Here is a 25,152-nt window from a genome sequence, read left to right as displayed (position 1 = left end):
TCATGTTGCCAGTGTTGTGACTATGATTCTATGTGGGAACAGGTCACCTCTCTCCTGGAATTGGCACGTACCTGCTGTGACCAGTGCCCGAAATCTGCTGCCTTTTACTACGATGAGTTGGCCAATCTGGTGCAAGAGAGGAGCCTGCATCCCCAAATAATGGTACGTTCCAAAACTTGAGGTGGAGATGAACAGAAAGGACATTTATCTCTCTCTCATTGAGGGATGCAGGAATTTAGAGAATGTCGGGTTGTACTGCCACCTACAGGAAAATTGTAAACCATCCCCCCAACTAACCTGTACTCTACCCAGCATGCCTCAATTTTCTATTAGTGTCCTAGAAGGTTGGAGGCATTTTGGGAAAAAAAAAGTCACTTTGTAAAACAACCCATTCAGTTTGTGACAGATCCATCCCAGCACCCAGCTTTGGTGCTTTCGTCAGTATACCACCTCTTCCAGTCTGGACATAGATACCAGGTATTATAGCCGCAGCATACAAGACTAGCCGACAAATAGCTTGTATGAAAACTGGAACTATTGAAACTCAGACACATACTTTATACCCCACAGGAGAACAGTCCCCTCCTGATCATATTACCCTAACAATACAAACTGTTACCAGAAACATAATTAACATGAGCTAATTAACTAGTCACTTAAACCAGCCTAGGTGACTCAATGCCCACCCAGACAATGTTGTGATTAATCAGACAATAGATGAGCCAATTAATTAATTAACAATGAGACAGACAAGCTTAGCAGAAAACACATAATACCTTAATAAACAGACAATAGCAGGAGGCCACCAGTAACAGACTGTCCAGGTCCTACATTGGAGTACATGAAATGGAGATCAATGTGACCAGCTCTTTCAATGAACATGTAAAGTTCAGAATCGAACAAACCAGGAATAGTCTTCATATACCATATTTATCGGGGTATAACAATTTACCGAGCCGTCATCTCCTGTTTACTCGGCTCTCACGTCACACACAGTACCGCCTCCGCCACCGACATTGGACCACTGTTCTGTTTATCACAGGAGCTGGTCCAATGCCGATGGCGAAAGCGGGACTGTGTGTGTGACTGCCGAGTGAGAGCCGAGTAAACGGGAGATGACGGCTCGGTGATTTCCTGCACTGTTCAGGCTGCATTGATGAGAGGTGGTGAGGCTGCAAATGGGCATTGAGGCTGAAAACGGGCATTAATCAGGCTGCATTGATGGGAAATGGGCTGCAGATGGGCATTGATCAGGCTGCATTGAGGCTGCAGATGGGCATTGATCAGGCTGCATTGATGGGAGATGGGCTGCAGATGGGCATTGATCAGGCTGCATTGAGGCTGCAGATGGGCATTGATCAGGCTGCATTAAGGCTGCAGATGGGCATTAATCAGGCTGCATTCATGGGAAATGGGCTGCAAATGGGCGTTGATCAAGCTGCAGATGGGCATTGATCAGGCTGCATTGAGGCTGCAGATGGGCATTGATCAAGCTACATTGATGTGAGATGGGCTGCAGATGGGCATGAATCAGGCTGTATTGATGGGCACTGACCCTTATTTTGCTTCAAAGTTGTTTATTTAAAAAATATGTTTTTTTCCTGAAACTTCCCTATTAAAATGAAGGACATTGTGTTATACGCCGATAAATACGGTAATTCTTGAGGGATATTGTTGATAAATTTTACTGTCCCATTTGAACTAATCCAAACCACATTCTCAGTGTTCATTAAATAGTTGTCCATCATTTTTTCGGTCACCCTGTGCCCCTAATAGACACAGGTTGACACATAAGAGGCCTGGAGAGCTAAAACAAGGGTTTCCTCAACCTCTCCAAGGGAAGCTGGGTTCCACGGGGCCCCCCCACCCAAAGTGAACAGTTGAAAATGGAAATGAAGGGAAAACATCTGTATATGGATATAAAAAAAGAACTTTATAAATACCTTTTCTACTTTTGCATATAACCTCTTCAGTTTCGATATGAGACTAGCATGCAAAAAAAATGCATTCGCCCGATAATCTCATTGTGTGTACCAGACATTACACTGGCCGAGGTTGGCGAGGACCAATTTTTACTGCTCCCTTCCCTAGTAAAGGACCCGACCCCTCAGGCACCTACTATTTTGGCTGTTCCTTTTTGTTCCCACTTCGGGACATCCCAATGGTCAGAAATTCAAGATCTCTGCTGTGTCCTTCAATGGGGAAAAAAAAACTGGAATTTATACTTGTCGTAAAATCCTTTCCTTTGCGTACATTGAAGGACACAGCAGCCACCCCTCTGGTTGTTATGTCAAGACCATTTGCTGCCTTGTGACTAACTGAGCTGCCTCTAGGTTTTGATCACCAGCAGAAATCGCCCCTAGTCTGTGCTCTTGTTTTTATGCCCAGTATCCTACTCCTGAAGGTGGCAATATAACCCGACGGCCAGAGATTCAAGTTTTATTGGTTCATCTAATTGGCACTCCTTTTCTCCTTCACCTTTTCACCCGAAGGTGAGGTGGGTAAAGGGAAACCCAGGTACACCAACATTACACCGCCAAGCAAACCCCTTTTGTAGGGAAGGCTAGTTGTTTTTGCAGTAATGTGATGTTTCCTTTCTTTATCTCCTGCAGGAATATATCAGAAAGACGGTGGTGGATGATTTCCAGGAGGATTATGTAGTAGATCTGGACCAAAAGATTGAAGGGTTTGTAGTGACATGATCCTTCTACCTCCCTCTATTGTCAGTCAAGAGTCCAAGTGGAACTGCTGGAGCGATATCTGAATTACATTAATCTGTATAATCATAACATAAATTGATACAATAAGTGTAAAATACCTCAGACGAGAAAAGTTGTGGTAACCACAACCCTGCATTCCGTTCTTCATGAACTTAGTAGTGGTGTGTGGGGTCATTGCCCTGGATTTCTCCTTGGACTTAGTAGCAGTTAGTAGGGCCACTGCCTTTTGATTTCTCCTTGAGCTTAGTAGTGGTGCGTAGGGCCACTGCCTTTTGATTTATCCTTGAGCTTAGTAGTGGTGTGTAGGGCCACTGCCTCGAATCTCCTTGAGTTTATTAGTGGTGGTGCCACTGCCTCTGACTTCTCCATAAGCTTAGTAGTGGTGTGTGTGACCATGGCCTTGGATTTTTCCTTGAGCTTAGTAATGATGTGTGTGTGGGGCCACTGCCTTGGATTTCTCCTTGAGCTTAGCTGCGGTGTGTGGGGCCGCTGCCTTGAATTTCTCCTTGAGCTTAGTATTGGTACGTGGGGCCGCTGCCTTGGGTTTTGCCTTGAACTTAGTAGTGGTGTGTGGGGCCGCTGCCATTCATTTTCTCTATGAGCAGTGGTGTAGGGCCGCTATCTCAGATTTCTCTTTGAACTCAGTAGTGATGTGGGGGTCACTGTCTTTAACCTCCTAGAGCTTATTAGTGGTGGTGCTGCTGCCTCTTATTTCTCTATAAGCTTAATAGTAGTGTGATGCCAATGTCTCAGATTTCTTCTTGAGCTTAGTACTGGAGTCGCTGCCCATAATCTCCTTGAGCTTAATAGGGTTGTGTGGTGCCGTGGCCTTTGATTTCTCCTTGAGCTTAGTAGTGGTGCGTAGGGCCCCTGCCTCTAACCTCCTTGAGCTTATTAGTGGCGGCACCGCTGCCTCGGATTTCTCCTTGAGCTTAGTAGTTGTGTGTGGTGCCGCGGCCTTTGATTTCTCCTTGAGCTTAGAGGTGGTGTGTAGAGCCGCTGCCTCTAATCTCTTTGAACTTATTAGTGGTGGTGCCACTGCCTCAGATTTCTCCATGGGCTTAGTAGCGGTGTGTGGGGCCGCTGACTTTTAATGTCTCCATTCATTTTTTAAAGTGCAGTGTGGGGCCGATGCCTCTGCCTTCTACATTTGTTTAATAGTAATGCATGGTGTTACTGCCTCTTCCTTCTCTATGGCCTTATTAGTGATATGTGGTGCCGCTGCCTCTGGTTCCACCATGAGATTAGTAGCGCTATGTGGTTGGGGGGGGGGATCATTTCTTCAGTGATCCAGAGATGAGGATGTTGTGTTCCTATGTGTAACCTTCCCTTCAACTCCTCAGGAATCCTATGTTCCCTGTGAAAGCCATGTACAACCTGGAGGACGATGAGAGCCAGGGCATAGTTGTGATTAATCTCCTCCCACTTCTGTCACATGACTTCGCCAATAAAGGTGCCGAACACACCACAGAGGGTCGGTGAGTTTTGGTTTGGGTGTCTCTCAATAACTTTTTTATTGTATTAATCTCTGTTCAGTGCAGTGTGAAAATTCATTGTATGCATGTCTCCACAGCCTCGTGTCTCCTCTCTGTCTGTCACCATTTTTCCGATTACTGCGGCTCTGCATAGAGGACGAGTTTAAGGGCAACTTGGATGAGATCGATGCTTTGTTAGGTACGCTGTTTGTTGTTTTTGTTGTTCTCAGTGTGTGTGTGTGTGTGTGTGTGTGTGTGTGTGGTGGTTGTATCATGCTATGCACAGTGCAAACTTTATTGTAGGCTGGATAAGGCACATCTGTCACCATTACTGTTTGGAGTGTACTCACCTTTTTACCTTCAGTATTTATTGCTCTTGTTTATATTTTATCATTGTACTCTGTAGTACATCACAATGTATACACACACATCTATACCATCCGGTATGTGTACACTGGTGTGTAATAACTGGGTGTTTCTGTTTCCAGGGTGCCCCGTGTATCTCACGGATCTTGATGTTATAGACAAGATGAATTCCCTGTCCAGACAAGAGCGAGAATTCCTGTGCTCCCTGCTTTTCTTCACTATTAATTGGTTCAGAGAGGTGATTGAATGATAAATCTCTGATACTTGTAATATATGATATATTTTTTTTTCTTTGTGTACTAGGTGTGACACTGACCTATTCTCCTTTTAGGTTATCAATGCTTTCTGTATGCAAGCAAATGCTGATATGAAGGGAAAAGTGTTAACACGGCTACAGAACATCACATGGCTGCAGTCTTTGCTGGAGAAGTGCCTCGCAGGTAACACTGGTCTCTTCCTGATCATTTTGTCACCTATAGGGGACACATTAGCTACATACTGTAACAGATCATGGAAAGAGCGAAGCTGGGATTTGTGTGAGAAGCAGGGGGTGTGATACGGAATGATGGAATGAAAATTACATGGCATGGAACAGAGTAACTCTGGGGGAACATAATAACTAGACCGGAGGGATTCTCCCATCAACACTGTCGAGCGATTTTCTTTCCTAGAAGCCCTGTTTACAAAAATGAATATCTCACCATCTGATGCTTTTCTTCCTCTGTAAAAGAAGCCTTATGCCGTGTACACATGGGCGGACTTTTGAGCATCAAACGTCCGACGGTCTTTCCGACGGACTTTCGACGGAGTTACGACGGACTTGCGGACTACCGGACTTGTACACACACGAACGAACTAAAGTCCGTTCGAAAGTCCGGTCATTTGAACGTGATGACATACGACCGGACTAGAATAAGGAAGTTCATAGCCAGTAGCCAATAGCTGCCCTAGCGTCGTTTTTTTGTCCGTCGGACTAGCATACAGACGAACGGATTTTTCGTTCGGACTCGAGTCCGTCGGAAAGATTTGAAACATGTTCTAAATCTAAAGTCCGTCTGATTTTCGACAGAAAAAATCCACTAAAGGTCCGATGAAGCCCACACACGATCAGATTGTCCGATGAATTCCTTCCGTCGGACCAGTCCGTGTGTACATGGCATGAGGCTCAGTCTGAGAGTATTCCCTCACAGGAGGTCAAGAGGCCCTTTGTTTTACGCTACAATCTCAAATTCCAACTCTATACCTGCCTGCATGTCTTGGAATTCTAAGTCTCCCAAGTCCTCACTTGGACAGCCTACATCTCAGATGCTTGGGTGCAGAAGGTGGTTTCCAGAGGCTACACAGTAGACTCCCAGCCCACTCCCCCGTTCATCACTTCCAACCTGTTTGTGTCACTACACAGGGCAGCAGATCTCTATGAAGTCCCCGCAGGTCTTTTGCAGCAGTGCATCATTTCCTCTCGTCCTGTGGCAGAATGGTTCCCAGAGTTCTACTCCAACCGGTTCACAGTAAGCCAAAAGATGGCAGTCTTGATTCTCAAGACAGTAAATTTAATTTGGGACCAAAAATTCTGTATGGAATCCATCAGGTCTGTCAAAGCCTCCCTTCATCAGGAAGACTTTATGGGCCCTAAAGACATCAAGGATGCATACCTGAATGTTTTTTCAGTGCTCCAGCGATTGCTTTGCTATTGGTCCCCTGAACTTCCAATTAGTGGTACTGCCGTTCGGCCTATTCTCCGCACCTTGGGTATTCGCCATGTACTGGCCCCAGTAATAGCCGTACTGAACTCTAGGGGCATTCCCATTGTGTGATATTTAGATGACCTCCTACTGAGGGAATAGTCCACAGGATCTCACAGAGAATGTAGCCCTGACCGCCCAGCCCTAAGAGCGATTCGGTTGACTCCTGGATCTTCAGAAGTCGGCACTGGAGACAACTCGTCGCTTGGAATGTCTGCGTCTAATCCTAAGCATAGCTCAAGCCAAAGCTTTTCTTTCCCAGCAGAAACTTCATACTCTCCACTTCCAGAATCGTACTTTCAGGCCAAAAGTTGCCTGACTGTTTGCATCTGCTGAGAATCCTGTGGCTGATGGTAGCTTTCTTTGAGGAATTCCATGGCAGAATCCTACAACACAGCATTCTGTCCTTATTGGACAAGTCAGTCCTAGTTCTTAAACAGACCCATTCATCTGGTATGAGGACCAGGTCTTCTTTGGCTTGGTGGCTCAGGTACCCTGATCTGGAGTTTGTGAAGACTTTTTATCCCAGTCTTCTGGAAGATCTTCCTGATGGATGTTAGTTAGCCTGTCAGAGTGTGGAGGAATCCTGGGCTACTTGTTGATGCAGGGGACTTGGATGTTGGAGGAATCTTGTCTCTTGATCAACTTTCAGGATCTTCGGGTGATTTGGTTATCCCATTCCCACATTTCTTAATGGCTCAGACAGACCCTTATTACAACTTGTGGCCTCAAAGTTCTGGTTCCACCCTTTTCGGTTGAGGTATGCGCTCTACTAAAATTGTAAGTGTTTCTTGGGCTCTTCGGCATCAGGCTAATTTTTTAGATTTGCAAAGGCTGCCACCTTGTCTTCTTTTTACACCTTCATCTGTGTATTGCCAGTTGCATGTTCAGGCTTCATCTGATGCCAGCTTCAGGCATAAGGTCCTTCAGGCCGCTGTTTGAGCTGCAGGCAGTCTACAGTTCTGTTGTTTTTGGTGGGCCTGTTGGCATTTTGTTTCCTATTGCCTACCTCCTAAGCTGGACTGATTTTGGACATCCTGGCAGTAAGGCTTCCTGTGTTCCTCAATGAACAAGAAAGAAAATAGGATTTTTCTCCCAGGCATTGAGCAGCACAACTGGATGACAAGCAACCTATTATACTGTCACCTACAGGAGAACTAAAACCACAACACCATTCTAAAGCCTCAAGGTCCTCCCCAAAAAAGATATGAATTAAGTTCAAAATAGTAGGGGAGTCACTGGCGATATGTCACTATGCTGCACAAAAGATAAAAACCTTCTTCAGAGTCAAAAAAACTACTCAAAATGTACCACCGGAACAAAGGACAAACATACTTTTAATGAACATCATTATAGTTCCAAAAAATTAATTCCACAATTTATTTGAGACATGATATGACAAATTCAGTTTGATTTTGTGAAAGATGTATCATTACATTTTGCAAATCATTTTTAGTAACTGTAATGGCGTTCCTTAGTAGTTTGCCCGTCCTTTGTTCAGGTGGGGCACATTGAGTGGTTGTTGGAGTCAGAACCAGGTTGTTATCTTTTGTGAAGCCCACTGGAGACCAGGGACTCTCAACCCTTTAATCATGAAGGAACCCTCCAAATAACTTTCCAGTCTTAGGGAACCCCCCCCCCCGCTAAAAATTACTATATCTACAACTCCTGATACATTGGTGCGATGGTCATTGGGAAGAATGCTCCTAACATTTGTGGTCATTGGGAAGAATTACCCCTTACAGATAGCTTAAAGGATCAATGATGTCAGTGGAAATTTATCTGAGAGGCAGAAATTGCTCATTGCTCAAGGAACCCCTAGCAACCTCTGGAGGAACCCCAGGGTTCCGTCAAACCCTGGTTGAGAAACCCTGATCTAGACACTAGGCACATAGAAACTGAAGGCAAGCCCCTTAGAGGCTTTTACTACTTCCCATCTCACAGCTTGCTAGTTAAAGGGTTAGTTCACACAAAACTGCCTATGCAGGTAAGAGGCACCTGTAGATATAAACAAACTGCAACTCTGTAGGCCATCTCCTGGGTCCTTCAGTCTACCCCCCCCAAAAAAAAGATTTTCCAGTGAATACAAAACAGCTGTTTTGGCATTTAAGCAACTTTCTGTTCTCTGTTATTGTACTGAACACATATCGGTTTGTCTAGAATTCAGGGGTCTCCAAACTATGGCCCTCAAGTTGTTCAGGAACTACAATTCCCATCATGCTTAGTCTTGTCTGAGTTTTACAATGCCTCATGGGACGTGTAGTTCCGCAACAGCTGGAGGGCCATAGTTTGGAGATCCCTGGTACTAGATGAATGTCCTACAATTTGCATTGATTTACATTTATTTTTCCAGAGTCTCCCGGATATATTCCCCCACCCGCCAACTTTGACTGTGAGCAACAAGAAGTCCCGCCAAGCACAGTAGCAGCTGTCCCTGCAAAGAAGGCAAAGAAAGGTACTGTTTACAGTATACATGGTGGGGTAGGCGCTGTCATGTACATGATTGTAAAATGGATCAGGATTCACTTTAATAAAGCGTTGGAACCCTTAAAAAAAAAGATTCTGTTCCTTTAACCACTTCATTACAGGGCACTTTTACCCCCTTCCTGCCCAGGCCAATTTTCATCTTTCAGCGCTGTCACGCTTTGAATGACAATTGGGCGGGCATGCAACACTGTACCCATATGAATGTTTTATCATTTTGTTCACACAAATAGAGCTTTCATTTGGTGGTATTTTAAACTGGTTGTAAACCTCCATGAGGAAATTGTACCTTCAGGTAAGCCTAGAATAAGGCTTACCTATAGGTACTGTAAATATCTCCTAAACGTGCGCTGTTTAGGAGATATTTACTGTGTTGTGCGTCGATGATGTCATTGGCGCATGCGCTGTGAAGAAACGGCCCTCCGTGCCCTTTCTTCCTGAGCGAGTGCCATGACTGGCGGCTCCAGCCGGTCACAGAGCCGGAGTCAGCGGCCCCCGGAAGGAAGAGGGATGCATACTAGCCCATTATGCTTTTACTTTGCAGGAAACAAAAGAGGAAGTAAAACCCATCAGGAATTTCTCCTTCACTGATGGGCACTGATAGGCTGCACTGATGAGGTGGCACTTATGGACACTGATGAGGAGGCACTAATATGCCGCACTGGTGGGCACTGATAGGTGGCACTGATGGGCAGCACTGTTTGGCACTAATGGGCACTGATAGGCAGCATGGATAGGCGGCACTGATGAGCAGCACTGATGGACACTGAAAGGCAGCAGTGACTGGCATCACTAATGGGCCCTTCAGCCGCTTGTACATGTGTCTGTAAAGTTAGTTGTTACAATTACTGGCAGCCCCTCTGTAATACCAAGATATACTACACAGTGTCTTTGTTTTTTAAATCATGCAGCTAAATACCTTCTTTCAGATCGCCGGTGTGCGGTCATGTGACCTCCCGGGTGACGTCATAGGGAATCTCATCCCCTCCCGCTGTAGTCCCCAGATTGGGGAAAGAAAGCGGTGGGCGGTCATGTGACCTCCCGGCTGACGTCATAGGGGAATGTCATCCCCTCCGGCTGTAGTCTTCAGATTGTGGAAGGAGAGCGGTGGGGCGGTCACGTGACCTCCCACCTGACGTCATAGGGGAATCTCATCCCCTCCCGCTGTATTCCTCAGATTGGGGAAGGAGAACAGTGGGCGCTCACGTGACCTCCCGGCTGACGTCATAGGGGAATCTCATCCCCTCCTGCTGTAGTTCTCAGATTGGGGAAGGAAAACGGTGATCGCAGATCGGCGATGTGAAAGAAGGTATTTAGCTGCATGATTTAAAAAAAAAAAAAGACACTGCAGAGTACATCTTGTTATTACAGAGGGGCTGCCAGTAATTGTAATCACTAACTTAACAACCACTTTAAAGCGGTACTAAATGTATTTCTCTAAAACTTACAGGCAGGCTATTTATCGCATTAGAGACAGGCAATGCCTCTTCTGCGATAAAAGCACACCGACCTTCCTACTTGCAGTCTTCTGTGGCCTGTAAACTAAGCCAAGCATGCACACCTCCGCTAACGTTGCTTGCAGGGTGCCTGTGTGCAGGGATGACTGACTCCTGCGTATTTGCAGGAATTACGCCATCCTGCGCCAGCCAGTCAAGATGCCCAAAGACGGGCACTTGGGGAGATGATGCCCGTGAAGGCCGAGGGACACCTTGTGGACTTCAGACATTTGAGAGGAACCAAGTATAGTGACTTTAGATCAGTGTTTCTCAAACTTTTTTTTTTTGCCTGGCGCAACAAAAATATCTAAACGTTTTCGTGGCACACCTGAAAAGATTTAACAATTTTTGCAGTCAGCAGTAAATATAATATATACAAAGACAGCAGTCTTGTGTGATCCCCAATATTATACATCACTGCCGGGCCTGATAAATAATATCGGGGATCACACAAGACTGCTGCTTTATATTTACTGCTGATATAATCGCACACTGGCCCGTCCGTCCCCATCGCTTCCCTCGTCTTACCTTCTCAGCTCCGCACCGTGTGGGACAGCCAGGGACTGCTCTGAGTGGGTGGGACTGGAGGAGGAAATGACGTCACACTGAAGCGGCGCCGTGCTCAGCACCTCCCTGGCTGGAAGCGCCTGGCACGGCACCTGTCCTGGCGCACTGCTGGCAACCAGACTGCAGCCTAATCGTGTTTGTGATCCCGGTTGGCGGGGTCTGGTGGCAGCGAACCTCAACCAATCCAATTCGCGTACAGGCCAGGTAGCACAGATGTCTGTGCGAGGCCTGCACACTTGCTCAGTGAGTGACAGACAAGTCAGCACTATGCTGGCGGAGCCACGGAGTCAGAGAAGTTTGAAAACTCGAAAATGCGAAAAATTTGTAAATTCGAAAATCTGAAAATTCGAAAATTATAAAATTTGAAAATTCTTAAATGGGAAAATTCGTAAATTTGAAAATCTGAGAAATTCATAAATTCGAAAATCAGATAATTCGTAAATGCGGAAAATTCATAAATGCGAAGATTCGTAAATGCGAAAATCAGAAAATTCGGAAAAGCGAAAATTAGAAAACCAGAAAATTCTGAAATTCAGAAATTCGAATATTTAGAAATTCAAAGGTTTGTAAACGCAAAAATTTCATAAATTCGTAAAAGTAAAAATTTGTAAATGCATAAATTAGAAAATCTGAAAATTCGTAAATGCGAAAATTCGTAAATGCGAAAAATCAGAAAATTCGGAAATGCGAAAATTAGAAAATCAGAAATTCGGAAATGCGAAAAATTCAGAAATTCGGAAATGCGAAAATCCAGAAATGCGAAAATCTGAAAATTTAGAAATGCAAAAATTAGAAAATGGGAACATTTTCAAAAACAAAATTCAAAAACTCTGAAATTCGAAAATTCGTAAATGCGAAAATTTCGTAAATTTGTAAAAGTGAAAATTTGTCAATTCGAAAATCAGAAAATTCGTAAACTTTGAAAATTCAGAAATTTGAAAAACCGAAAATAAAGAATGAAAATCTGAAAATTCCAAATAATAACTTACTAACTAATAATAACCAACTATTAAATGATAGGTATTGGAATTTCCTTTCAAATTTGGCTGTTGGTGAACCTAACGAATACGAATTTATCCAACGTTATGAATTATCCCAAATAACGAATGCCGCATCTAAACAAATGGAACGGAATGAATTAATAATAAAAAAAAGTTTTTATTATTATTATTGTTATTTATTCTTATTAATAATTTGGTTCATTCCATTCGTTTAGATACTGATAATTCGTAACTTTGGATAAATTCATATTTGTTACGTTCTCTAACAGCCAAATTTGAAAGGAAATTCCAATACCTCTAATTTAATAGTTACGTTTTTATTAGTTAGTTAATTTTTCAGATTTTCGTTCCTTTGAATTTTCGTTCTGATATTCGAATTTACGAATTTTCCAATTTACAAATTTTCGAATATTCAAAAAAATCTGTTAAACGGGTTATCCGTTAATTCGGATATTTCCGAATGAACGAATTTGTCGAAATTCGTTAAACTAATTCGGAACAAAACGAATTGCACGTGTCTTAACTAGTGATGAGGTGATGAGTTTGCGTTCTCTTGCTAGAAGCTCATGGAAGGCGGTGCAGAGGAGGCTGGAAAAGATAAAAGTTTAACTTCTTCAGGACTTTGTTATAAGTACTCATTTATTTTAATGTGCTAATTTTGGTTCCGTACTGATGTGTTTAGCTTTAGTACCACTCTAAAGGGGTTTTTTTTCTTCAGTGAACAGTTCCACTTCTGCTTTGTATCCCATAGGTAAAAAGCGCAAAAAGACAGATGCAAAGAACTCCTCTGAGGAAAGTTCCCAGATAGAAGAGCAGCTGGACACAGAGACGGAGAAGACCCAGCTGGACAAGGTGGAAATTCAATGCTTGGTATTGTGGTCCTCCTGGATGAGTCTCTTCTCACAATCCTCATCTCCTTCCTTTAGGCCCCTTTCACACTGGGGCGGTTTGCAGGTGTTATTGCGCTAAAAATAGCGCCTGCAAACCGCCCCTAAACAGCCTCCGCTGTTTGTTCAGTGTGAAAGCCTGAGGGCTTTCACACTGAAGCGGTGCGCTGGCAGGAGAAGATAAAATCTCCTGCAAGCCGCATCTTTGGAGCGGTGAAGGAGCAGTGTATTCACCGCTCCTAAACCGCTCCTGCCCATTAAAATCAATGGGACAGCGCAGCTATAGCCGCGCTATACGAGTGGTTTTAACCCTTTTTTGGCCGCCAGCGGGGGGGTTAAAACCGCACCGCTAGCGGCCGAATACCGCGGTAAAACAGCGCTAAAAATAGCGCTGTTTTACCGCCAACGCCCCCTACCGCCCCAGTGTGAAAGGGGCCTTATAGGCTTACTACTTTCCAGTCTCAGCTCCAGGGCTTCTTTAATGCAAACTCCTTCCCACTTGTTGTCAGGGGTTCACCATCTCTCAGGTCTTTAACCCACTTGCCCTCCGGAAGATTTACCCCCCACCCCACCCCCTGCACGATCAGGCCATTTTTTTTTTTTTTGCAATACGGCACTGCGTTACTTTAACTGACAATTGCGCGGTCGTGCGACGCTGTACCCAAACAAAATGTATGTCTTTTTTTTTTTTTCCCACGCATTACTTTTGGTGATATTTGATTTTATTTTTTTTTGCGCCATCAACAAAAAAAGACAGACAATTATGAAAAAAAAAACACAATATTTCTTACTTTCTGCTATCATCCAATTAAAAAAAAATGAAAAAAATCTAATTTCTTCATCAATTTAGGCCAATATGTATTCTGCTACCTATTTTTAGTAAAAAAAAAATCCCAATAAGTGTATATTGGTTGGTTTGCGCAGAAGTTATAGCATCTACAAACTATGAGGTTATATATATATATATATATATATATCTATATATATATATATATATATATATATAGATATATATATATATATATATATATATATATATATATATTTTTTACTAGCAATGGCGGCGATCGGCTACTTCTATCGGGACTACGATATTGCGGCAGGCGGTCGGACACTAACTGACACTTTTGACACTTTTTTGGGGACCAGTGACACTAATACAATGATCAGTGCTAAAAATATGCACTGTCACTGTACTAGTGATACTGGCTAGGAAGGAGTTAAACATCCGGGGCGATCAAAGGGTTAAATGTGTGCCTAGCCAGTGTTTTACTACAGTGTGGGAGGTGCTTCTACTAGGGGGAAGGCATTGATCCATGTTCCTGCTTTGCAGAGACACAGGATCCATGCCTTCCCTACTGACAGAACGGCGATCTGCCTTGTTTACATAGACAGACCACTGTTCTGCCTGGGTACCGAACGATCAAAGGGTGCCGGCGGACATCGGGTTTGCGGGACCTGCTGTGTAGAATTACAGCGGGAGCGAGCCGGCGGCGGCGCACACTCGCGCCCAATACCCGGAAGTACAGGATCGCGTATATAAACTGCTATAGGGCGGTCGACAAGTGGTTAAAACAAACTCCAGCAGGTATGAAAGAACTCGGACTGGGAGAGAGGTACCAGTAAGTTGCTCATGTGCTAACAAGGAACATGCTGCTAGTAGAGAGCAGAGTGACAGGGAGATCAGCTTGTAGGCAGGTGCAATCTTTTTTTTTTTTTTTTTTTTTACTGCAGGTGGCGCTCATCCGCAGCGGCAATGTAGGTGGAGGAGAAAGTCGAGAGGAATCTAGTTCCTTTGTGGTTTTCCTGGGTTTGTATGCTGGCTCCCGATGTGACTTTGGTGGCCATCTTGGCTCAGGCAGAGTCTATTTAAGACCCTGGGTTTGGCACGCATTTCTTGTGTGGCTAGAGTAGGGACAGGTCACCCGTCTGACAGGGACTGTGCTTAGCGTCAGGGGAAGAAGGATCCAGATGAGTAGGGAAAGTGCAGGGACATGCCATCCTACCTGGAAGACTCCCCACTCGAGACAGACATTCCGCCCCTGCAGACAGACACTGTCAGCACACGTGAGACCTTGTGCTACTACTCATCGCTGTTACATACTGTGAGTTCTCCCGGTCGGGTTGCCTTCCCACCGGGCTTGTTGTGTATTGCCAAGCTTCAGTTTCCTGCACCCGGACTCTAACTGTTTTCTGCCACCGCCCCACGCCGGCACCCACCCACAAGCTCACCAATCTGATGCTTCTCTTTTCACTGTCCAGTCACATTCGAAGGGAGGGACAAGATCTGTAAGGCCTTATTCCCATGGGCTTCACCTTGTATAAGAGCCGTGTGCACAAGGAGCTTTGTTGAAGTTCTTTTCCATCCAGCTTGAGTTTGGAAATCTTAAACACAGATCCTAACGAGAGTGCTGACTGTCCCATTATGTTTATATGTTGTAGCTTTATTTGTACAGCTTTGTGTATGTCCTGACTTTGTGTAATTCTGCAGAAAATTATTGTTAATGTGGCATTAATCAGTCCCGGCTCCAGTCATAATAAATGTGTGTTTTCTACAAGGAGCCTGAAGAGATTGGTAAACCTTCCGTCAACCTGAGCAGCTTCCGTCCATTCTTCCGGGAGCTGGATCTCAAGGTCTTTACGGTTCTCCATAGCGGCCTGCTCACCCGATCCCTCCTAGACTCCGAAATGTGCACTAAGGTAAATGAGACACTGCTGCTGAGAAATATAGGATAAAATGACAGGTTCACTTAATGGCCTGCTTCTTCTGCTGCTAATACCGAGCGGGTAAAGTGCAAGGGTCACTTTAAAGGATAAGTTCACCTTTGGAGCATGTTACATGTTTGACTCATATTTAGGGTGGAACATGTAACATTCTCAAGCTCCTGCCTCCTATCCTCCTGCTCCCCTCCTCCCCGTGACAGCGGGGTGGGGGATCTTCTCCCGGCACCTGCTGTCACAGTTTAAAAACAGTGCGGCCGTGCAGTGCTCCGCCCACACAGATGCATCATTAATTTACAGAGTATTGTGAATGAATGAACTACATCTACCATTGGCCTCCGTGGCCGATGGCTTATAGTTCTCAATGAACTGTGGGGGGCGCTGGTGAGTTCTCTCCTATTCCATTGATTCTTCATGTCATTCAGTAACTTCCTGCCTGTATCGGAGGTACAGGAAGACAGTGTACTGATGTGCTGATCACGGGTGCAATGCCTTACATGCTGCAGAGTAAAAAAATAATAAATGTAAAAAAATGTGCATTTTTAAATATTTTTATCAAACGTGAACTTAGCCTTTAAGAGTAACAAAGTGTGCATGCGTTATTTAGTTTGAATGGTCCCGCTGTGTATTACGGTAACGCACATGTTGCAGCATGCTGCAATGCACGGTAATGCAGTAGCAGGTGAGGGTGTTAGGATCAGGGGTCAGTAGGGTGGTAGGATCAGGTGTCAGTAGGAAGGTGAGGGTAGTAGGATCAGGAGTCAGTAGGAAGGTGAGGGTGGTAGGATCAGGCATCAGTAGGAGGGTTGTAGGATTAGGGATCAGTTTGAAGGTGAAGGTGGTAGGATCAGGTGTGAGTACGAAGGTGAGGGTGGTAGGATCAGGGATCAGTAGGAAAGTGAGGGTGGTAGGATCAGGCGTCAGTAGGAAGGTGAGGGTGGTAGGACCAGGGATCAGTAGGAAGGTGAGGGTGGTAGGACCAGGGATCAGTAGGAAGGTGAGGGTAGTAGGATCAGGAGTCAGTAGGAAGGTGAGGGTGGTAGGATCAGGCGTCAGTAGGAAGGTGAGGGTGGTAGGATCAGGGATCAGTAGGAAGGTGAGGGTGGTAGGATCAGGAGTCAGTACGAAGGTGAGGGTGATAGGATCAGGAGTCAGTAGGAAGGTGAAGGTGGTAGGATCAGTAGGAAGATGAGGGTAGTAGGATCAGGTGTCAGTAGGAAGGTGAGGGTGGTAGGATCAGGGATCAGTAGAAAGGTGAGGGTGGTAGGAGTAGGATTCTTCACGGAGGTGAGGGTGGTAGGATCAGTAGGAAGGTGAGGGTGGTAGGATCAGGGCTCAGTACAAAGGTGAGGGTGGTAGGAGTAGGATTCTGTACCTTGGTGAGGGTGGTAGGATCATGGATCAGTAGGAAGGTGAAAGTGGTAGGATCAGGGCTCGGTGTGAAGGTGAGGGTTGTAGGATCAGGAGTCAGTAGGAAGGTGAGGGTGGTAGGAGTAGGATTCTCTACGGAGGTGAGGGTGGTAGGATCAGGGATCAGTAGGAAGGTGAGGGTGGTAGGATCAGGGATCAGTAGGAAGGTGAGGGTAGTAGGATCAGGAGTCAGTACGAAGGTGAGGGTGGTAGGATCAAGAGTCAGTAGGAAGGTGAGGGTGGTAGGATTAGGGCTCAGTACAAAGGTGAGGGTGGTAGGAGTAGGATTCTTTACGGAGGTGAGGGTGGTAGGATCAGGGATCAGTAGAAAGGTGAGAGTGGTAGGATCAGGGATCAGTAGGAAGGTGAGAGTGGTAGGACCAGGGCTTAGTACAAAGGTGAGGGAATAAGGAGCAGAGCTCAGTATGAAGGTGACAGAGGAAGGATCAGGGCTCATTACGAAGATGAAGGTGGAAGAATCAGGGCTCAGTAGGAAGGTGAAGATAGGTGCAGAGCTCAGTATGAAGATGATGGTGGAAGGATCAGGGCTCAGTACAAAGGTGAGGGTAGGAGGAACAGAAATCAGTATGAAGGTGACAGTGGAAGTATCAGGGCTCAGTAGATAGTTGAGGGTGCATAGAATCGGGGCTTCATTAGAAGGTGATGATGGAAGGATCAGGGCTCAAAATGAAGATGAGAGTGGTAGGATCAGGGCTCAGTAGGTAAGTGAGGGTGGTAGGATCAGGGCTCAGTAAGAAGGTAAGGGTGGTAGGATCAGAATTCCATATGAATGTGAGTGTAGAAGGATCAGAAATCGGTATGAAGGTGACAGTGGAAGAATTGGGGTTCAGTATGAAGATGAGGGTAGAAGGAGCAGAACTCAGTATGAAGATGATGGTGGAAGGATCAGGGCTCAGTATGAGGGTGAGGGTAGGAAGATCAGAAATCAGTTTAGAGCTGACGGTGGAAGGGTCAAAGCTTGAGAGGAAGGTGAGGTTGCGTGAGATCAGGGCCCCATTAGAAGGTGAGGGTGGTAGGATCAGGGCTCAGTGTGAAGGTGAGGGTGGTAGGATCGGGGCTCGGGAAGAAGGTGAGGGTAGTAGGATCAGGGCTCGGGAAGGAGGTGAGGGTGGTAGGATCAGGGCTCGGGAAGGAGGTGAGGGTGGTAGGATCAGGGCTCGGGAAGTAGGTGAGGGTGGTAGGATCAGGGCTCGGGAAGAAGGTGAGGGTGGTAGGATCAGGGCTCGGTGTGAAGGTGATGGTAGAAGGATCAGGGTTTGGTATGAAGGTGACGGTAGAAGGATCAGGGTTTGGTATGAAGGTGACGGTAGAAGGATCAGGGTTCGGTATGAAGGTGATGGTAGAAGGATCAGGGTTTGGTATGAAGGTGACGGTAGAAGGATCAGGGTTCTGTATGAAGGTGATCATAAAAGAATCAGGGCTCAATAGGTAGGTAAGAGTAGGAGGATTAGGGCTTAGTATGAAGATGATGGTTGAAGGATCTGGGCTCAGTATGAAGGTGAGGGTAGAAGGATCAGAAATCAGTATAAAGATGACCGTGGAAAAATCAGGGCTTAGTAGGATGGTGAGGGAGCGTAGGATCAGGGCTCCATTAGAAGGTGACAGTGGAAGGATTGGGTCTTTGTACAAAGGTGAGAGTGAGAATCAGGGCTCAGTACGAAGGTGAGGATGGTAGGATCAGAGTTCTGTATGAAGGTGAGGATAGAAGGTTGAGGACTCCATACAAAAGTTAGGGTAGAAGGTTGAGGACTCAGCACAAAGGTGAGAGTAGAAGGAGCAGAGGCTAGTATGAAGATGATGGGGGAAGGATCTGAGCTCAGTATGAAGATGATGGTGGAAGGATCCGAGCTCAGTATGAAGATGATGGTGGAAGGATCCGAGCTCAGTATGAAGATGATGGTGGAAGGATCCGAGCTCAGTATGAAGATGATGATGGAAGGATCTGAGCTCAGTATGAAGATGATGTGGAAGGATCCGAGCTCAGTATGAAGATGATGTGGAAGGATCGGGCTTTGTACAAAGGTGAGAGTGAAGTAATCAGGGCTAAGTAGGAAGGTGAGGATGGAAGGACCAGGGCTCAGTACAAAGGTGAAGGTGGTAGGACCAGGACTCAATAAGTAGGGCAACTTTACCACAAACACACTTTCATTTCTTACTTTTCTGTTGTATTTGATGCTTAAAAATGAACTTCCTGTTCCTAGATGGGGAAAATGTTGTCACTTTGGCGCATTCGTCTGTGCCTGAATAGTTTCTGAGGTCTTTTATCTGTCATGGCATGGACATCGCACACTCTTCGCTGCTTAAATGCTGATGTCTGTGTGTCCCTTACAGTTCACTCATAAACAGAAAGGACACTTTCACTGATGAATCTGTAAGGGTCAGAATGAGTGATATTGTGTGGGTGGTTCATGTTCATCACTGTGAAATGTTTACTGACAGGCGACAGAGGTGGTGCAGCTGGGACCAGCCGAGCTAGTATTCCTTCTGGAGGACCTTTCCCGCAAAATGGAACATGTCCTCATGGCTTCAAAGAGATCGTTCCCGATGAAGGTATCTAGCCCAAATAATAAAACATTCTTCCACAGGATGGGGAGGTGTGTAAGCCATACACTGCATATCTGCTGAAAGGAAAGTGATGGCTTCATTGTGTTCAGAGGGCTCTCCAGGGTCTCTTGTGTCCTCTCTATGTTCCTGAACAACCTGTAGATTTTCATCCATCACAAGCTGCATGTGACGCTGTTGGTTTTGGACTTCATGGGCTTCATCATGAGGAATGGTTGCTTCACCTGGAAAAAGGCAGTGTACATTGTGTATAACCGGTGCTTTTGAAGAGTCCCAGGCCTAAAGAAAGAAGAGAACATTCAAGTTTTGAGCCACAATAGCCTAATTGTGTGTTTTTACTGAAAGGGTTGTTTAACTGACATTACTTTAGGATTTATTTTAATTGGCCAGTATGAATGTAGGTAACACTGAGCAGAGTTCTTTTTTTCAATTCTCCTGTCTGTCCAGGTGAAGGGATCCAAGAACTCGGAGTTCTCCCATCTAAAGCAGAAGACTCCACAGGAAGTGGTAAAATTTGTGGTGCAGCTGCTGAACCCTCTGTGCAACCACATGGAGAACACCCACAACTATTTCCAGGTCAGCAGACACACCTAATATGCAACACAACTCATTTACTAATATTTGATGCTGGTACTGACTACCCTGTATTGATCTAGTTAGTACACAATAGGAGCAGCATGCCAGTACTGAGTGCACTTATTACTTGATATTGATCTGTTTAGTATACAATGGGAGCAGCAGATCAGTACTGTTTTGGTGTGCCCGAGACAGGTGACATAGGCTAACCCAAGGCACAGGGTCTAAGTGACATCTGGTCTTCCTCAGAGCTCCTGAAGTTGGAGGTGGGCCAGAGACCCTAGTGGTCCTGGCTTGCTTCGCTGGAACTGTCAGAGTAGTCAGGCCCAGACAGAGGTCCTAGCAGGCAGAAGAGTAGTAAGGTCTAAGCAGAGGTCCTAGCAGGCAGAAGAGTAGTCAGGTCTAGGCAGAGGTCTTGGCAGGCAGAAGAGTAGCCAGGTCCATGCAGGGTTCTTGGCAGGCAGAAAAATATTCAGGGTCAATCCGGGTCAGCAAAGGTCAGGCCGTTTCATAGGTAAGTATAATGGCTTATATTTACCAGCGGGATTGGAGCTGGTGAGAAGACACCTCACCAACCACTTCAAAGGCTAAAGCTTAAATACCCATCTGGCCAGAGGACATACCCAGCTTCATTTTAGGGAACTTTGGAAGTCCAGACAGGGACTTCCATACTTCCATTGGAAATACTCGCAGGGAAGCTGCAAGTACCATTGGAAGTCCTGGCAGGGATTCTTTAAGTACCATTAGAAATCCTGGCAGGGATTCTGCAAGTCCCATTGGAAGTCCTGGCATAGATTCTGTGAGTACCATTGGAGGTCCTGGCACAAATTCTGCGAGTAGCATTGGAAGTCCTGGCCGGGATTTTGTGAGTTCCATTGGAAATACTGGCAGGGAATTTGCAAGTACCATTGGAAGTCCTGGCATAGATTCTGTGAGTACCATTGGAAGTCCTGGCAGGGATTTTGTGAGTTCCATTGGAAATACTGGTAGGGATGCTGCAAGCTCCAATGAAAGTCCTGGCAGGGATTCTGCAGGCTCCATTGGAAATACTGGCAGGGATTCTGCAGGCTCCATTGGAAATACTGGCAGGGATTCTGCAAGCTCCATTGGAAATACTGGCAGGGATTCTGCAAGCTCCATTGGAAGTCCTGGCAGGGATTTTGTGAGTTCCATTGGAAATACTGGTAGGGATGCTGCAAGCTCCATTGGAAGTCCTGGCAGGGATTCTGCAAGCTCCACTGGAAATACTGGCAGGGATTCTGCAAGCTCCATTGGGAGTCCTGCCAGGGATTCTGCAAGCAACATTGGGAGTCCTGGCATAGATTCTCCAAGTACCACTGGAAAGCCTGTTATGGATTCTGGAGGTCCTGGCACTTGATATTGATTTGATTAATTTACACTGGGACTGGCATGTCTGTCCTTAGTGCCCATAGTACTTGATACTGATCTGATTAGTATATAATGGGGAGCAGCATGCTGTTCCTGGGTGCCCATAGTACTCTGTGTAGGTCTAATTAGTATACAGTGGGAGCAGCATGCTGGTTTTTAGTGCCCCTAGTACTTGGTATTGATCTAATTAGTACACAGTGGGAGCTGCATGGCGGCACTGAGTTCCCCAGAGTACTCTATTAATTTGATTAGTATTCAATGTGAACAGCATGCTGGTCCTCAGTGCCCAGTGTACTAAATAGTGACCTGATTACTAATTAATGGGAGCAGCATGCTGGTCCTGAGTGACCTGATTACTCTGTATTGATCTGATTAAACTAATGCCAGTGTATATTGTGTGCTGAGCTCAGTGTCTTCCTCTCAAATTCAGACTCTGATGACAGAGAAGAACGGCGTAGTGGATGCCCTGGGGATAGACCTTAAAGAACATACCTACATGTCCTCCTGTTACCAGCTGCTGCTACAGGTGTTCCATGCCCTATTTGCCTGGTTTGTCATCTCTCCACTATACATATCACATATATATATGAATGGGGATGTGGCATTGGTCACTGAGCCATGGCCCTGTGTGTTTCTAAGGCTGCACATGCGGCCAGGTAATGCAGTGACTTTGTTTTCATTCAGGTCTGGATTCTCTCAGCTTGAGAACCGCTCTTTGCTGAAGGCCGCACTGGGTATCCTGGTGGAAAGGCTGAAGGAGACGGACTCAGATCTGACGATAGAAGAGCTGGTCAGGTAAGAAGACCCTAATACACTGGGGTTGATTTACTAAAACTGGAGAGCGCATAATCTGGTGCAGCTCTGCACAGAAACCAATCGGCTCCCAGGTTTTATTGTCACAGCTTCATTGAACAAGCTGAAGTTAGATTCTGATTGGCTCCCATGCACAGCTGCACCAGATTTTGCACTCTCCATTTTTAGTAAATCAACCCCAGTGTGTGACGGACAGATCCGTGGCTTCCCAGAATTCATTGCTCTCCTCCACCTTTACTCCCAGCCACAGTTTCAGCTACCTGAAGAACCTTTGCAGCAGCGTCCCGAGCATCCGCTGCGCCCTGTGTCTTACACAGCTGCTGATCAGCCTGGCAGAGAAGACTGACGCCCTTCCGTATCACAGCAAGATAGGTATAATGGCCACATCCTGACGTCTCTGCTATACTGCCTGATCTGCTAAACATGCGTGTAACCTTGTGTGGTCTATTTTTGCTGAAACAGCTTCCATTGTGAAACGTTTCCTGTGCCAGTCCTGGGTACAGCCCAATGGCGAGCGTAAGAAGGGAATACGATTTCATGAGAACCTGCAGAGCCTACTGTGGTGAGTGAAGTGTGGGAGACATTGTGGTGGCTTTACTAAAAAACAAATAGACTGTGCACCTTGCAAAGTGCAGTTGCTCCAGAGCTTAGTAAATTCGCTTTACAAAGAATACCCAATAATGTGCAAGAAAAATTAAAAAAAAAAAAAACAGCAATTTTGCTTGCACATGATTGGATGATGGAAGCCTGTAGAACTTCTGCTCATTTACTAAGCTCTGGAGCAACTGCACTTGCAAAGTGCACAGTCTATTTGCCTTTAGTAAATCAACCCCATTACTGTAGTGATCCCCAGAGCGCACCCTGCATGCTGAAATATATGAAAGCGCTATTGAACCCAAAACCAAACCCCCCCCCCACATGGTGATCCTGTATTTGAGCGCCCCCACTTTGGATGAAGGAGCACAAGGTGGCACCTTAAGACAGCAGCATTATCAGTCTGGGGGTTTTATATGTACGAGAAGATTTATGCCGTGTACACACGGGCGGACTTTTCAGCATCAAATCTTCGACGGAATTACTACGGATTTTCAAACGACCGGACTTGGCCACACATGAACGGACTAAAGTCCGTTCCTTTGAACGTGATGACGTACGACCGGACTAGAATAAGGAAGTTCATAGCCAGTAGCCAATAGCTGCCCTTGCGTCGTTTTTTGTCCGTCGGACTAGCATACAGACGAACTGATTTTTTGTCGGACTCAAGTCCATCGGAAAGATTTGAAACATGTTCTAAATCTAAAGTCCGTCTGATTTTCGACAGAAAATGTCCGCTGAAGGTCCAATGAAGCCCACACACGGTCAGATTGTCCGACAGATTCGTTCTGTCGGACCAGTCTGGTCGTAAAGTCCGGTCGTGTGTACGCGGCATTAGATACACTTGCAAACTGAAGCCATACTCCAGCTCACAGTTACACGCAGGGGTTGGCAACCTTGGCACTCCAGCTGTTCTGTAACTACAAATCCAAGGGGGCACTGTAAGACCCCTTTCACACTGAGGCAGTTTTCAGGCAATTTAGTGCTAGAAATAGCACCTGAAAAGCACCTAAAAACTCCCTCCCATGCCGCCTGAATGTGAAAGCCCAAGTGGTTTCACACTGAGGGCCGTGCGCTTGCGGAACGTTAGAAAAAGTCCTGCAAGCAGCATCTTTGGGAGCGCTGGATATAGCGCCCCCCAAAATGCCCTGTCTATTGAAATGAATAAGCAGCGCTTCCGAAGCGCCTGAAAGGCTCTTCTGAAGCGCCGCAACATGGGTGGTTTTAACCCCTCTTTCGCCAGCTATCGGGGGGGGTTAAAAGCACCCCGCTAGCGGCCGAAAAGCCCCGCTTAAACAGCGCTAAGGCGCCGCTAAAACAAGCAGTGCTAACGCACAGGCGGCCCCAGTGTGAAAGGGGTCCAAAAATCTGAAAGCCACAGGCATGTCCCTCAAAGGCAGAAATTTGTAGTTTTCTAATTGCTGGAGTGCCAAGGTTGCTCACCCCTGAGTTACAGCAACCGTTTCTTTTTTCTTTTGGGATAAAGGCGCTTATGCCAGGGGTCTGCTGTGTCCCCCAATGGATTATCTGAGGGAGAATTTTACGAGTACAGAAAAAAAATTCACTTTCATGGTCCTAACCAATGAATGATCTGTCCTATCTTGCAGGAAATACCTGCAGTACACAGATGTCCTCAAAGCCGTGGAAGACATCTGCAGTGTCGGTGTGTCAGAGTTGACGAACACCACAAAAGATGGACATTCATCCACCTATCCAACCCTAAACAGGTGATGTATCATGAGCTTGGCAGCTCCCGCTCTTGTGCCCTGGTCACATTGTTATTTATTTAATATAGGTACTTATGTAGCGCGGTCAATTTACGCAGCGCTTTACATATATATTATACATTCACATCAGTCCCTACCCTTAAGGAGCTTACAATCTAAGGTCCCTAACTCACATTCATACATACAGATTAGGGTTGCACCAATACTGTTTTTTATCGTCGAGTATCGATACTTTCGATCAGGTACTTGCCAATACCAAGTCCTGATACTTTGCGATGCGATTTGTGTAAAAAAAAAAAAAATGGCGCAAATTGCACTGCAAAAAAGTGCATGCGATTTGAACAGGAATGTGATGCGATTTCCCCCAATGCTTGTGTGTGTGTATGGAAAAAGATTAAAGGGCCATCTAGTGGGCCCTTTAACCACTTGCCAACCATCCGCCGCAGTTGTACTGCAGCAGAATGGCACGGCTGGGCGAAACGACTTTATGTAATGTCGCTTCGCCCTGTGGCCACAAGGGGGCGCGCGCCGCCGGAGCCGATGTGAGTGCCTGGTGGTCACGATCACCGCCGGGCTCCCGCGATCGCTCGGGGCACACGGA

At 45.8% G+C, this 25,152-nt stretch overlaps 1 protein-coding gene across 1 annotated transcript in view; it reads left to right on the top strand.

Annotated features, from left to right (window-relative positions):
- FANCD2 (FA complementation group D2) overlaps positions 1-25,152 on the top strand; it is a 66,772-nt gene that overhangs the window by 32,876 nt on the left and 8,744 nt on the right. Inside the window, exons 21-36 of the mRNA XM_073591710.1 lie at positions 43-162; positions 2,613-2,686; positions 4,064-4,198; positions 4,294-4,394; positions 4,684-4,799; positions 4,893-5,001; positions 8,657-8,758; positions 12,603-12,703; positions 15,298-15,438; positions 19,330-19,440; positions 19,900-20,028; positions 21,848-21,966; positions 22,102-22,212; positions 22,475-22,602; positions 22,693-22,792; positions 24,432-24,551. Coding sequence (XP_073447811.1) covers positions 43-162; positions 2,613-2,686; positions 4,064-4,198; positions 4,294-4,394; positions 4,684-4,799; positions 4,893-5,001; positions 8,657-8,758; positions 12,603-12,703; positions 15,298-15,438; positions 19,330-19,440; positions 19,900-20,028; positions 21,848-21,966; positions 22,102-22,212; positions 22,475-22,602; positions 22,693-22,792; positions 24,432-24,551 — 1,817 coding nt within the window. The remainder of the gene's footprint in view (positions 1-42; positions 163-2,612; positions 2,687-4,063; positions 4,199-4,293; positions 4,395-4,683; positions 4,800-4,892; positions 5,002-8,656; positions 8,759-12,602; positions 12,704-15,297; positions 15,439-19,329; positions 19,441-19,899; positions 20,029-21,847; positions 21,967-22,101; positions 22,213-22,474; positions 22,603-22,692; positions 22,793-24,431; positions 24,552-25,152) is intronic.

This window comes from Aquarana catesbeiana, linkage group LG07 (genome assembly GCF_042186555.1).
Source record: "Aquarana catesbeiana isolate 2022-GZ linkage group LG07, ASM4218655v1, whole genome shotgun sequence".
In the NCBI taxonomy this organism is placed as follows: domain Eukaryota; kingdom Metazoa; phylum Chordata; class Amphibia; order Anura; family Ranidae; genus Aquarana; species Aquarana catesbeiana.
The sequence above is the reverse complement of the archived record's forward strand: the minus strand, read 5'-3'. Positions and strand labels throughout refer to the sequence as shown.